This window comes from Gobius niger (genome assembly GCF_951799975.1).
Source record: "Gobius niger genome assembly, chromosome: 9".
NCBI classification, from domain to species: Eukaryota; Metazoa; Chordata; class Actinopteri; order Gobiiformes; family Gobiidae; genus Gobius; species Gobius niger.
In genome coordinates this window covers 36,117,056-36,131,875 of record NC_136860.1, presented here as the reverse complement: position 1 = coordinate 36,131,875, position 14,820 = coordinate 36,117,056, and the positions used below count along the sequence as shown (strand labels likewise).

The 14,820-nt window shown below is 38.9% G+C and overlaps 1 protein-coding gene across 1 annotated transcript in view; it reads right to left on the bottom strand.

Moving 5' to 3' along the window:
* Nucleotides 1-7,449, bottom strand: part of ccnyl1 (cyclin Y-like 1) — a 35,443-nt gene extending 27,994 nt beyond the window's left edge. The window contains exon 1 of the mRNA XM_079563469.1: nt 7,124-7,449. Within this exon, the coding sequence (XP_079419595.1) occupies nt 7,124-7,286 (163 nt within the window). The 5' untranslated portion in view covers nt 7,287-7,449. The remainder of the gene's footprint in view (nt 1-7,123) is intronic.
* Nucleotides 7,450-14,820: the final 7,371 nt, after the last annotated feature.

Genomic DNA, 14,820 nt, shown 5'->3' with positions numbered 1-14,820 from the left:
GGATATTCAAATGATCTGTGTTTATAGGAGCTGTAATCCGGGAGTGTGAAGAAGAACGTGGCTCACCTACATGAACACAATCGGACTCTGAAGTGAACGGAATCATCAGGAGTTGTTCGAGAGTCAGGGAGCACGTGCAGGAGCGTCGGAAAAACCTGGAACTAAGTCTGATATGGGTTTTGTCAAAAGAAATCTATATAGCAGCACAACAGTTTGACGATGAAACATGGCTGAAGTGTTGCCTTGGCACATTCACGTATTTGTGAGTAATCTGTATAAACTCTGATGGCGGCCATTTTAGGGACAGGTTTGCCTGAGTCCTCCTAGGAACGCCCCCACCTCCTGGAGACACCTCCGAGCTTTGGTCACCAGCCGAGTAACCAACCACTGCTCCTCAGCAGAACCCCCTCCCCACTGACGCCACAGACAGCGTGTGGAGGGGGCGTGTCTAAAGGCTCAGAGGTTCTTAAAGAGACAGAGGCCTATTTCAAGACATTCACTACAGCCATTTTGAGAGAGACATTTTATACAAGGCAGTTATTCTAATTTACTGCATTTACAGACCAACAGAAGGTTTGTCATCATTGTAGTGTGATATAGACTGGTGCTGTGGGACTGAAAAAAGCAGAACACCCCCTCTTTAAAAATCAAGTTTTAAGTCGCTCCTTTTTTGAGCTGCCCTGCTCTACAAATGTGTCAAGAAGAACAGAGCCCACCTAAGAAGAAAACTCTAGCTCCTCCTTTAAGAAGCAGCTCCTGCATCACTGTCCCAGCAGTCAGTAAAGGACCAAATGGAAGCAGAGCCTCAGACTTATCAGGTCCTGAGGTGGATCCTGACACTGACCCACCTGAGTGGAAGCAGCATCAGCCCAACTTCACAAAACTCAGTTGTCTGGTAAGAAAATACCTGGCCGTTCCAGCAACTAGCGCCCCATGGAAGAGGGTCTTTAGTGTGGGGGGGTCTTTAGTGTGTGGGGGGGGTTGTCACCTGTCACTGAGCTGGCCTACAGCCTGCTGTTGTTGAGAGGCTCCTTTTCCTTGCCAAGAATGTTTGAAATGCAATTTCATTTTTTATGGCGAATGGTGTTACTGTTTACATGCCCAACTAAGAGTTATCTCAGGATTTTTTGTTGTTTTATTTGCTCAATCCAAATACAGAATGAATTATTTGGATTTCAAACAAACTAAAACATGCAGGAGCGCTGCTTGGATATCCTTTTTCAAAAATCTAACTTTGGTGCTCTTCAGTGCAGGGATCAGCAATTTACTTTAAAAAGATACAAAACTGAGGCACTCAAAGAAAAAGTGCTGGTAAAAGGCCTTTATTGCAGCATGGCCATTAGATTAAAACATTGCCTACGTGTTTCAGAGTACTGCCCTGACGAAGGCCTATACTTTGAGTGCCTCAGTTTTGTATCTTTTTAAAGTAAATTATTTGGATGTTTAACAATCTTTGTTGCACAATGACTTTTCAGTTAAAGATAGTTTGATGCACTTTAATGAAACACACATTTTTTTTTCATCATATATTTACAGTTTGCAGCTATTTTGTTTTAAATGCTCTGCCTAAAACGACAAATGCACGGAACTTAAAAATGTACAAAAGTAAAAATCTTGTAGTTCAGTTTTAGCCTCGTTCTGAAAAAGAAACCACATTACAGAGCTGCACGATTTTGATCTGACTTGCGATACGCGATACAGCTGTGCAATATCCTGATAACAATACGATATTTCATTTAAACATTTCAACACGTGCTCCATTCTAATGAAACACAAATCGTAAGTAACTCGTTTTTCAGCAAATTGTGTCAAAAGACTTAAAAAAATACCAAATCAAGACTAAAATTTAACTAAATTAGTGATGTTTAACTAAAACTGAACCTTTATGTGTTTTTAAGTTCTGTTCATAGTTTTTGGCTGAGTTTGTAAAAAAAAAAACGTCGATCTCAGTCAGATGAAGAGTTAAGTGATGCTGCAATATATTGTGGCTTTTTTTATTGTGGCGATACTGATATTGCATCACCTAATATCGCGATATATTGTGCAGCCAGTATTGTCCCCCCAAAAATCCACATCGGCCGGGCCCTACTTAAGATTTATTATTAGTTTTAATGGAATCTATCACATTGAAACAGCTTGGTAAAATATTATATCTATTATAAGTGTTTTCCAATCTTGTGCAGCCCTACTGTTTTCCAACACTGCAAAAAGTGCCCTCCTAAAAACAAGGGAAACATCTTAAAATAAGACATTTTGTCTTGTTTTAAGGAACAAATTCTGCCAATGGGGTCAGCATTTTTTTCTTGCTAAGAATTCTTATTTCTATAATATTTTTCTGATCATAAAACAAGAAACAAACACTAAATTTAAGCAAATAAATAACTAGAATTAAGCAAAATGTCCTCAGAAAATGGAATCATTTAAAGAAAACATTCTTATTTAGTGAAAAATTGTGGATATTTTACTTAAATGTTGCTTGATTTAAGTAAAATGTTCTAAATTACTCACATTTTTGAGCAAAATGTTGTTAATAAATACTAATATTTAAGGAAAGTATTGCCCGGAGACCCGTCTCCATGATGTGGAGCCAGGCTGATGGTCAGAATCACCTGCTGGAGGATTCACCTATTGTACATGTTTTTAGTGGTAGACACGGGGAGAACATGCTCCACACAGAAAGGCCCCGTCCTGGTGGGAATCGAACCCGGGACCTTCGAGCTGTGAAGCTGAGGCTCTAACCGCTGTGCCACCGAGCCGCCCACTTTAAAGAATGGAATGTTTTATCTCTCTGTGAGAAGCAGTTCTTACATTAAGAGTTTTTGATCTTAGTTTTTCTTAAAATAAGAAAAAATATTCTTTGTCTAAAACTGAAGAAGATTCAAAAAGTTTTTCTTTCTTGTTACAAGAAAAATTATCATGTTTTTAGTAAATTTATCTGAACAAGAAATGGCTAGATTTTATTTCCTAAAATAAGATTTTTTTTTCTCAAGAAAACTTTGCCACACAAGACATTATTACTTTTTAGGGAAAAAATAAGAACTTATTTCTTAAAGTAAGACATTTTTTACTTGCTTAGAATCCACTTTTTGCAGTGTGCTTCTGCCTGGTTGTTTTATCTCCACAGACGGAGCCTTACATAAAAAAGAGGATTAGTTTAAAGGAGAGAGTGAAACTGAGAGACGAGACTCCCGACCCCGACCTCACCGAGAGCAGCTGTCCCCAAAACACCAACACCTCCCAGACAAACATCTCAGCAAACCTCTACACTTCACCTCCACTTTAAACAACAGTTATTTCAGAAAGTTCACCGTCATCAGACAGTTTAGCTAAATCAGCCCGACTACACGACACACACCACAACCACATACATCAGCCTCCTGGACGGCGTTGATGTTGACTTGTGTTTGGTGTAATCCTAAACCTAAAGCCGGTATCACGCTGTGGGCCCGCCCTCAGGAAAAGGGTGTGTGTCGTGACCTCCCTCGCTCTTCCTGACCATTCTTCTCCCTGTGAACTCCACGTCCTGTTTGTTCTACGGCAGATTACTTACATACCTCACGGATGATCTCAACTCTCTTTTAGGGCTGCTCGATTATTGAAAAAATAATAATCACGATTATTTTTGTCATAATTGAAATCACGATTATTCAAACGATTATTTGTTGCCTTTAAAAAAAACCATCAAAAAAGTGTCAAAAATCCAGCAAAAAAATACAAAAATCCATCAAAAAAGTGACAAAAATCCAGCAAAAAAATGACAAAAATCCAGCAAAAAAATACAAAAATCCAGCAAAAAAGTGACAAAAATCCAGCAAAAAAATACAAAAATCCAGCAAAAAAATACAAAAATCCATTTAAAAAAAATACAAAAATCCAGCAGAAAAAAGACAAAAATCCATCAAAAAAGTGACAAAAATCCCCCCCCCAAAAAATTAAAAAAAATATATATATATAATCGATTTTTTGCGATTATGCTAATTTTGTAATCGTTTACTGTTGTAATCGAAATCGTAATCGAATTTCGCTTAATTGCACAGCCCTACTCTCTTTATTAATAGATTATTAGAAAGCGCGAGTTTATGAGGCTGGAAATGAGGCAAACTGTTCACCTGAATGTGTTACAAACCTACAAAACTGATGGGGACTTTTCTGTGGCATTGTCGCCGCTCTTTTGTTGTTTTTAATGGCAAATGGTCTCAACTTAGACTATCCAAACACAAGACCTGCATGAATTACAAAAAAAAACATCTCCAGAAATCAACAACACTCCCCCACGCCAAAAACCCCTTTACCGTCGATCAAAGATGTCACAAAGGGTGTGACACATAGCCAGCAGGTCTCAACTTATATAGCTCTTCAATGGCTTCTCCCGTCACGTTTTAATTGTTTATTTGTCGCCTCTTTGATTGTTCAATTGAAGCTTTTCCGTCACGTTTTTGAGCTTTTAGACGTGGGTAATGCCTAGGGCTGCAACTAACGATTATTTTGTAATCGATTAATCTATCGACTATTTTTACGATTAATCGATTAGTCTCTTGGCTGTGAATGGTGTAGGAACATTTTATTGTTTCCATTTTTTTACCACATAAAGCTAAAGTGGATCCGCCTGAGGACGCGTTGATGGAGTAAACGTAAAGTAAATGTTTGTTGGAGGCTCTTGGCGCTAATTCTGCTTCTGATTGGACGAGACACAAAGACATTCATGAAATTTACAAGGTACAAAGTGAACTACATACACTTGCTATAAAAACAGGGGGTTCAGGTGGGGGTTAAGAGATTACTTTGCCATAATACATCGCCTTTTGTGGTGTTTTATATTTTTAAGAGCTCCGTTTCAGCCCTCGTTTTGATTTTTCATTCTCGACTTAGTCCCCGTGGAGACTCTGGTTCAAGTTTTGGTTAAGCCCATCTTAGTTTAGTCAAAGCAAGGTTTCGTCACTTGGCTTAGTCCTGATTTACAATTATTATAACTCTCTTGGTCCTTACCTAGACTTTGTTTGAGCTGGTTCACGTTCTGGATAAGTTCATCACTTTGGTCAGACCAACCAATTCCAACAATTCCAGTTCTCAAATAGACTGTAATCGCCTAAACACATTAGAAGAGCAGCAGCTTTGCATTATCTTTCTGTAGGTCAATGAAGACTAGGGCTGCAGCTAACGATTATTTTGGTAATCGATTAATCGACCGATTATTTTCACGATTAATCGCTTGGCTGTGAAAGGTGCATGGAAATTGGAAAAAAAAAAATTCCGTCAAATTTTTCGATTTTTTTGTCAAATTCTTATCGCTTTTTTGTCCAGTTTTTTGTAAATTTTTTGTCGTTTTTTTGAACATTTTTTGTAAATTTTTAGTCATTTTTTTCTCACTTTTTTGTAAATTTTTTTGTAAATTTTTTGTCATTTTTTCTCACTTTTTTGTCATTTTTTTTGTCAATTTTTTTTGTCAATTTTTAGTCACTTTTTCGTCAATTTTTTCTCACTTTTGTGTCAAATTTTTGTCCGTTTTTTGTCATTTTTTGTAAATTTTTAGTCCATTTTTTATTTTTTATTTATCACATAAAGCTAAAGTGGCGCCGCTTGAGGACACGTGGATGGAGTAAACTTAAAGTAAACGTTTGTTGGAGGCTCTTTGTGCTAATTCTGCTTTCTGATTGGACGAGACAAAGACAGATATTTATGAAATTTACGATGTACAAAACACTGCAGACCCTCACTTTAAAAAACAAAGTAGGTTTTCATCCAAAATACATAATTGTCATGTCTTTTTTACTCAATTTTAGTCTGTGTTTACTAGAAAACGATTAATCGATTACTGGAATAGTTGACAACTATTTTAGTAATCGATTAGTTGTCGATTAATCGATTAGTTGTTTCAGCCCTAATGAAGACATTGGTGTTTTCCCCCTTATTAGGCAGTGCATATCGCATTTGGTCATGTTTTGAGGGCGGGACTGAAGGGCCGCATCTGTTTGCCTGATCTAGGTTATGTCCCTGGTTTAGTCTTGGTTTACTAACTGTTGTTTTTCCTGACTTGGTGCAGATGTAGAATAGTTTGAGCTGGTGAACCTCTTAACCAGCAAATCTTTGTCCGTGCGTTGTTGCCGTCACTTTTCTTGACTGAAGAAAAAGTGCCCTTAACAAAAGAACCATCAATAGTTTTAACTAAGACAGTATGAACCTCTTGCAAAGTTTTTTTTTCTTTTTTGTTTGTTTTTGTCACACATTTTTGCCACTTTTCTGTTGCTCTTTTATTTAATGCGTTTTTGTCACTTTTTTTGTTGCGTTTTCGTTAGGCCTGTCACGATAACAAATGTGAAGTTCGATATATTGAGGCAGGAAAGTATCGCGATAAACAATATCATTGACTCTAACGATACTGGATACCGTCAACTCTCAGGCATAAAAAACACCACACAAGCTGCAATAAACATGACACATAATGAAATTAAATTTGCTTCAGTCAAAAATCTAAGTTTTACAAAGGAAAAATAGGGGGAAATGCTAATAAATGTCAATTTTTTTTCATTTTTTTAAAACATTTTTTGTGGAATTTTTTTCATTTTTTCGTCCATTTTTTCTAACTTTTTTGTCAATTTTTTTTGCATTTTTTTGAACATTTTTTGTCAATTTTTTGTCCATTTTTCCCACTTTTTTGTCAATTTTTTTTCATGTTTTTGAACATTTTTGGTCAATTTGTAGTCACTTTTTCGTCACTTTTTTCTCACTTTTTGTCAAATTTTTTGTACATTTTTTGTGAATTTTTCGTTCATTTTTTCGTCAATTTTGTCTCACTTTTTTCACATTTTCATCCCTGTTTTCGTCTCAGTTTTGCTGCCATTTTCACACTTTTTTCCAGAAGCTTTTGGACTGGGGTAAAGCTGGAGAAAATGTGCTCGGTTCAGGTGGGAGTTAATGGATTAAGAGGTTAAAGTTCTTGAAAACTGAGCTTCAACCAAGTCTGGGTTTCACTTTTGCTTTAGCCCTGATTCCTCACCCCCCCTGACTCAACCTCCGCTTACACTGACTAACTAAAGACCCCTAAGTTTGGTGATCCCCCACAGAAAGCCGAAGCCCTGAACACAGTCTCCCACCCCCGCCGCCCGAGGCCCGTGCCAGTGCGTACCGTCGGGGATCTCCCTGTCGCTGATGTGCTGCAGATACGGCCCGGTGTTGTCGTCGCTCACGTCGGTGCTGGTGTGCACCTCCTCCAGCCTCTCCGGAGCCTGCCTCGACGGGAGTTTGGGGCTGGATTCCGGGGACACGCAGCATGACAGCGTGTTTCCCATCTTATAGCGCGGGGCTGCGGGCTCAACACCCAAGTCCGAACAGTGCAAACGAACGCGGCTAGTTTACGGTCCTTCTCCTCGCAAACATCAGCGCACTCTTCTACCCTTCTATCTCCTCTTCTTCCTCTTCTTTAATCACAGTTTTCCCAAGAACCTCATTGCAATTCATTTGTAAACGCCCACGTCCTCGCTACGGGTTGGATCGTCAACAAAAAAATACAATAAAAAGGTTGTTTTCGAGGCTGAAATACAGTCCATTCATTCATTCATTCAACATGGGGAAATTATGCTAGGCGGCTAACGTGCTAGCATTCCCGTCAGAAAAAGCCGAACGAACGCGTCTTTTTTCAAACTATATAGCGATGAGTGTAAAAGGTACACCCTGTTAAAACGTGCGTAGGTTAAAATCTACAAATCCTTCAGTTTTCTGGGTAAAAAGCAGAACATTCTTGAGAGTATCCAAACAATCCCGGCAGCTGTCCCTCTCGGACGCGGATCGGGCAGCGAACTGTAGTCCGGAGATTTTGAGATCGTCGTTGGGTAAAATCCACAAAAACACGACAGGAGGAATAAAAGAGCGTGAAGGTTAAAGCTACACCGCCTTTACGAGTGAATTTGCAGTCGGTAAACGCGTGTAAAACGTCCGAATCTCCCGTGTAGCGGTCCTCATTGCTCCGCCGTTGGAATTACTGTCCGCGCCGCTGTCACCGCCCAATTCGAGGAGCTGCCCGATTTGTTTCCCCAAAGCTTTCTGCGCATGCGTGAGCCGGTCTGGATATTTCGGTACGGCAACAAAGCTCAGACAATCAACAACAGAAAACTTTATTTTGTGTGTGTGTGTGTGTGTGTGTGTGTAAATTAACCTCTTACCCGCCACCTGAACCGAGCGCGTTTTCTTCAGTTCGGCTTTACCCAAATCTAAAAGCTATCAAAAAAAGCGGCAAAATAGTGACAAAAACGAAGATGACACAACAAAAACGTGTCAAAAAAGCGACAAAAACGCAGCTCAAAAGTGACTAAAACATAACAAAAAAGCGTAAGAGCCACAAAAAAGTGACAAAAAGTGACGAAAACGTGACAAAAAAGCGTAAAAAAAGTAATGAAAAAGCAACAATGCCAACAAAAAAGAGACAAAAACAGCAAAAACGTGACAAGAGGGTGATGAAAACGTTACGAAAACGCAAGAAAATAGATCTACCATTTCCATGTTTTCTAATTTTAATATATTATTTGTGCTTTACTGACAGGTTATTTATTTATTATAGGGACAGTGCATATTAATATACATTAAATATGCCAGAATTAGCCTAAGGGCTATTTTTCATCTGTAGTCCCAGGACAGTTGTTATGTGTCCTCCTGAAGGGACTAAAAGTACAATTAAGCTTAATCTCTTAAGCCCCACCTGAACCAAGCACAGTTTCTCCAGTTTGGCTTTACTCAAATCTACAAGCTTAAAAAAAATAAAAAAAATTTTAAAAAAAAGCATCAAAATAGCAACGAAAATGAGGATAGAAAAAGCAACAAAAAAGTTTTTTTTAAAAAGCGCTGAAAAAGCAAAAGATGTTTTTTTTTTCTGTTTTGTGTGTTTTCGTCACACATTGTTTTGCCACTTTTCTGTTACTCTTTTATTTAATGCGTATTTTTCTTTTTTTTACTTTTTTGTGGCTTTTTTGTTGCGTTTTCGTCACGATAACACATTTGAAGTTCGATATATTGAGGCAGGAAAGTATCGCGATAAACGATATCATCGACTCTAGCGATACTGGATATACCGTCAACTCTCAGGCGTATAAAATACAGTAAACCTTTGTTCTAAAAGTGCATCATATCCTAAGTGACAAAAAGTGACGAAAACGTGGCCAAAAAGCGTCAAAAAAGTAACGAGAAAGCAACAATGCCGACACAAAAGAGACAAAAACGGCAAAATCGTGACAAGAAAGTGATGAAAACGATACGAAAACGCAAGAAAAAAGTGACAAAAACACGACAAAAAAGTGATGAAACAAGGGGATGAAAAAGCAACAAAAACATGACAAAAGCGCGGTGACAACGGAACCTTTTTGTCACGTTGTCGCTGCATTTTTGTCATGTTTTTGTTGCTTTTTCATCACTTTTTTGTGGCTTTTTGGTGCATCTTCGATACTTTTTTTGTCACTTTTTCGCAGAGCCGTGGGAAGATGTTTTAGTTAGGGGGCGCTGAGGGACAGAATTTACCCCCAAAATACTTTTTCTGTGCATAAATCCTATTTATTAACCTCTTAACTCCCGCCTGAACCGAGAGCATTTTCTCCAGTTCAGCTTTACCCAAATCCTGTAGGCCAGTGTAACGCCTCATTTGAAAGACCTACAAAACTAAATGGATCTTTTTCCTCACGTCATCAGATTTTTTTTCATCACTTTTTTTGTTGGGCAGTCGTCTCATTTTTGTCACATTTTCGTGACTTTTTTGTCAATTTTTCGTCAAATTCTTCGCATTTTTTCGTCCATTTTTTGTCAATTATTTGTCAAATTATTCGCAATTTTTGTCACTTTTTTGTCAAATTTTTGTCATTTTTTTGTCACTTTTGTTAAAAAATGTTGTAAATTTTTGTCATTTAAAAAAAAAAAAAGTCACTTTTTCGTCCATTTTTCTCACCTTTTTGTCAATTTTTTGTCAAATTTTTTTTCAATTTTTTCTCACTTTTTTCACATTTTCATCCTTGTTTTCGTCTCAGTTTTGTCGCCATTTTCACACCTTTTTTCCAGAAGCTTTTGGATTGGGGTAAAGCTGGAGAAAATGTGCTCAGTTCAGGTGGGAGTTAAGGGGTTAACATTGCCTGCAGGTCACAAACTATCCATCTGGGTTCCCACGGCCTTGCTTTTTCGTCACTTTTTCGTTGTGTTTTCGTCTCTTTTTTTTCCTTTTTTCCTTTTTTACGTTATTTCTTTTTTTCATCACTTTTTTCATCGCTTTGTCGTCATATTTTCGGCACGTTTTGTCACTTTATTGTTGCTTTTCCAGCACATTTTTGTTTTTGGACGCTTTTCCTTTAAGCTTTTAGATTTGGGTAAAGCTCGGGGGTGAGGGTAAGGTAAAGTGAGGGGCCAGACCGGTGGCCCTAGAGCCAGTGGCCCCTCTGTGCTCTTCCAGAATACAGGACATATGGCCAGTCCGCCCCTGCTTTCAAATGCTCTCCAAGCCGAACCTGAGAAAACGCGCTGGGTTCAGGTGGGGGGTAAGAGGTTAATAAAGCTAAACTGCATCTAAACGACTCTTTTATGGTGCCAAAATGCGTAAGAGTTTGACGATTTATGCGGTGGCTGAATACAAACAGCTAATAAAACAAGCTATGTCCGTGGCTGTTCTGTTCATTCATAACCAGTACAAATCTGGCAGCCTCTCCGTCGCCGCCATCTGTTACAGCATTTGGCAGGAAAGCGCTCTAGCCCCGCCCCCGAGCTGAATTCTTTCCACGCTGATTGGCCGAAGAATCAAAACAGGAATCTGCCTCGTCCTGCGATTGGCTGTCGCGGCTGTCCGTCAAAGAGGATTTAAACCGGGGGACTGTATTTACGAGCACGAGGACTATTTTTGTATCCTCAGCGACAGCGACTCACACCCTTTTATGAATGAGGGAAACGCATCACGGTAAAAGTGTCAATCAAGCTTCGATCTGCCATTTAGAGCCATGTTTTCTCATTTTAGTGCATTATTTGTGCTTTACTTTGGTTTAATCGCTTTAACCCCACCTGAACCGAGCACATTTTTTCTAGTTTGGCTTTACCCAAATCTGCAAACTTTAAAAAAAGAAAAAGAAAAAAAAAGCGTCAAAATAGCAACGAAAGTGAGGATAGAAAAAGCAACAAAAAAGTCATGAAAAAAAGCGATGAAAAAGCAAAAAAAAAAAAGACAAAAAAGTGTCAGAAAAAGCAACAGAAACATGACAAAAACGCAACAAAAAAGTAACAAAAGAGCGATGAAAAACGTGCTGGAAAAGCATAAAAAAGTGACAAAAATGCAACAAAAAAAAGCCATCAAAGAGCAACAAAAGAAAAAAAAAAGCCTGACAAAAAAGAAGACAAGAAAGAGACAAAAACGCTTAAAAAATGTGTCAAAAATGTGGTGACAATGGCTGTATCCGAATGTCCACAGTATTCCCTATATAGTGACTATATAGTGACTATATAGTGACTATATAGTGCGGGCCTATGTAGTGAATGAGGGGTTAGGGACTAGTGTGGACATTCGGATACAGTCAATGTGACAAAAAAGAATATGAACACACACACACACACACACACACACACACACACATGCACAATCTTGCACTTAAATCTTAGTGAGGACACGCATAGACATAATGTATTATCCAGACCTAACCCTGAACCCTAAACCCCGAACCCTAATCTAAACCCGATTCTAACCCTAACCCTAAAACCACATCTTGACCCTCAAACAGTCCTTCAAACAAGCGAGGACCACCCAAAATGTCCTCACTTTACAAAAATGTCCTCACTTTGTTGGTTAAAACTCACACTGGTCCTCACAATGTCGTAAGTACAAGAACACACACACACACACACACACACACACACACAATTTTGTACTTCTATCTTAGTGAGGACGTGCATAGACATGATGTATTACCCAGACCCTAACCCTGAGCCTAAAACCCCGAACCCAAATCTAAACCCAGGCAGGGAGGGGGCCAGGGAGTGGAGGGGTTTGTAGGTAAGATATTTAATTATTACACTGGGCAGCAAATTTATTTTATTTGACCATAATTATTCCTAAGAAAGTTAGTTTAGCACATATTATTACATCACTTTCATACAATTTTACTTTATTACTAGTTTACTTACATCCCATTACAAAAGCGCCACCGAAGAACTTGCATTGTAGTTTATTTTGACATAACAAGTTTACAAAAAGAGTGATAAACAACAGCACTTCCCAATAATGAGTTGTAGTCGGTACAGATATAACCCCCAAACAAACAAACAAACCTTATATAACGCTTCGTTTTGGCGACAATCATTTCAACAAGATACTGTACAACAAAATGACTTTATCAACTTGTGCAAGAAGTGGCAATATACAAACATGACTTGTTAGAAAAGTAGATTTTGGAATTCTACAAAGTCTATGATGATGTAAAATTCATGCAAAATCAAGGCCTGCAGGTTAAAACTGCTGCGATCAGAGCGACTGTGGAGGACTGCAGGTTCCAGAAGTAAACGCTCATTTTTCCTGTAGACTTTAACAAATAAAGCCCCACATCTATATTAAGGACCATCAAAAATTGGACCGCGTTTGTCCCCCGGGCCGCAGTTTGGGCACACCTGAGAGCTTAGTGTTCGTACGCACTGAACAGCTCTCAAAATCTGTCTACATATTCAGCATGAAAATAGAATTTGATATAAACTTTTATGTATTTGACTAAATGGAAATACTAATTTGTTGCGATTAGCATTGTTTTGAATAGAGTGAACACATGGTGGGAGAGCAAAGAGGAAACCAGATGATCCCAGGCACTCTGACTTTAGTTTTAAAGGAATAGGCCACCGTTTTTACAGACTGAGATATGTTCTTACCTGAGCTGTGACGAGTTCTTTAGGACCTGTCTGATCTTCAGCCACGTAAACACAGCGCAGACGGCGTTAGCATTTAGCCTCTCCCTCTCTCCTCTATAGCTCCAAAACAGGTGAAGATAGAAGCTACCAAGCTCTTCCACGTTTTCCCTATTTAAATATGGTTACGTGAAGTGTTCCACGATCCAAGTATAGTTACATAAAATTAAACAATGTGGATAAAAAGGGGAGCTATATTGTAAGTAAGGGATAATGTATAGAACACTGGTATTTATTGGGAAAATAAGCACCGACAGGGTATGACCAGCGTTCTTTACATTATCCGCTTATTATTCGGCCATTTGCCAACTGAACACACAACATAAACTTCGTAACTTTCATGAAGGTCGAAAGGTTTTTTTAATGACTTCCGCGACAAATAGTTCCCAAAAGTTTGCGCGTTGCTCGGCGACGTTTTGCTAGGCTAGAAGCAGCAAGGCTAGCAGCTAGCCTAGCTGCTTAGCTGAAGGCGCAGTTGGAGGAATGGTGGTGAATCTCTGGGTAAGTTGAAAGTCAGACTCACGATTCCCCGACTTCTCTCTCAGTGACGGGACAGATAGTGTCGCTGCTACGTACGTGCGGAGTGATATGAAAGCATGAACTCCGTTGCCATTGGCAGCGTCATTATTTTTCTCAGACGTCCTTTAATAGAAAATAATGACCGGGAGAACGTTGGGAAATCCCATTCAAGTCAACGGAGCTTCTACTTACGTTGTGAAGAGCCGTATAATAAGGCGTAATAATACCAGGAGTAGTTCGAAATCTGCGCAGTAATCTTCACTTTACTGTGCGGACGCTGAAGTACTGCTGGTGAACGTGGAAGAGCTTGGTAGCTTCTATCTTCACCTGGTTTGGAGCTATAGAGGGAGAGGCTAAATGCTAACGCCGTCTGTGCTGTGTTTACGTGACTGAGGGCACGCGTGAAGACCAGACAGATACACATGAACTCATCTAAGCTCAGGTAAGAACATATCTCAGTATGTAAAAACCTGTTCCTTTAATATCAGTATTATTTTAGACGCCCCTGTGTTCTACAGATGTTCTAACTGGATCCCTGAAGAGCACTTTCAAAATATGTGTTCTAACCAGAGGCGCATTCATCGTTCTTTATCTTTCAAGAAGTTAATTAATGTTCTTACTTAGGTCCCATAATTACTCAGATATGCTCCAAGCAGAAGCAGCTCTGTGCCGTTTTTATATCATTAAAGAGGCTCAAAGGAGAAAAACCATGGATCAACACTCTTAACATTTGAATTTAGCAAACAAGTCTACTGGAAAAATGAACGTGGATCTGGAACCAGAAAACCCTTCTCACTGTTGCACTGCATTGGCTAAAAATTAAAAATACTATTTGTCGGATATTGCAAGATATTGTGTTGTAGCGTCACAATATTAACAGTAGTGTAAGTTTGTATTAAAGCACCGGCTGGAAAAGAACTAGTTTTGAAAAGCAAATAAAAAAAACGTATTTAAAGTTAACGTTTGAACTGGATCGTGAAAGCAAAAACAAGCAGAAAGTCTCGACAACTTTGGAATCATAAAAAAAAGTGCTATAAAAATGTCACATGTTCGTTTGACAAGTCGATAACAGTATTTAAGTCATAAATTGCTTAAGCTTGTGCCGGTCTTGACAAACCTGTTAAACACGTCTCCTTTCAGAAGAGATTTGAAAAACAGACATTTTTACACGTAAATATTGTACATTATACTCACTCGAAACTGAAGCTGAATTATGGCCACGCATTTTGAGGAATCGTCCGTTACAGACTCGTTTTACAGCTGTACAGTGATTGAATGTGTTTGTGCTGCAGTATTGGAACGCGGACCCTGGAGCTGCTTTTTGAGAACAATAATCTCGTACTAAGGCCTTTTCCAAAGACATAGCTGCCATGACGGTTTGAACACACACAGTGGCTTCAGGAA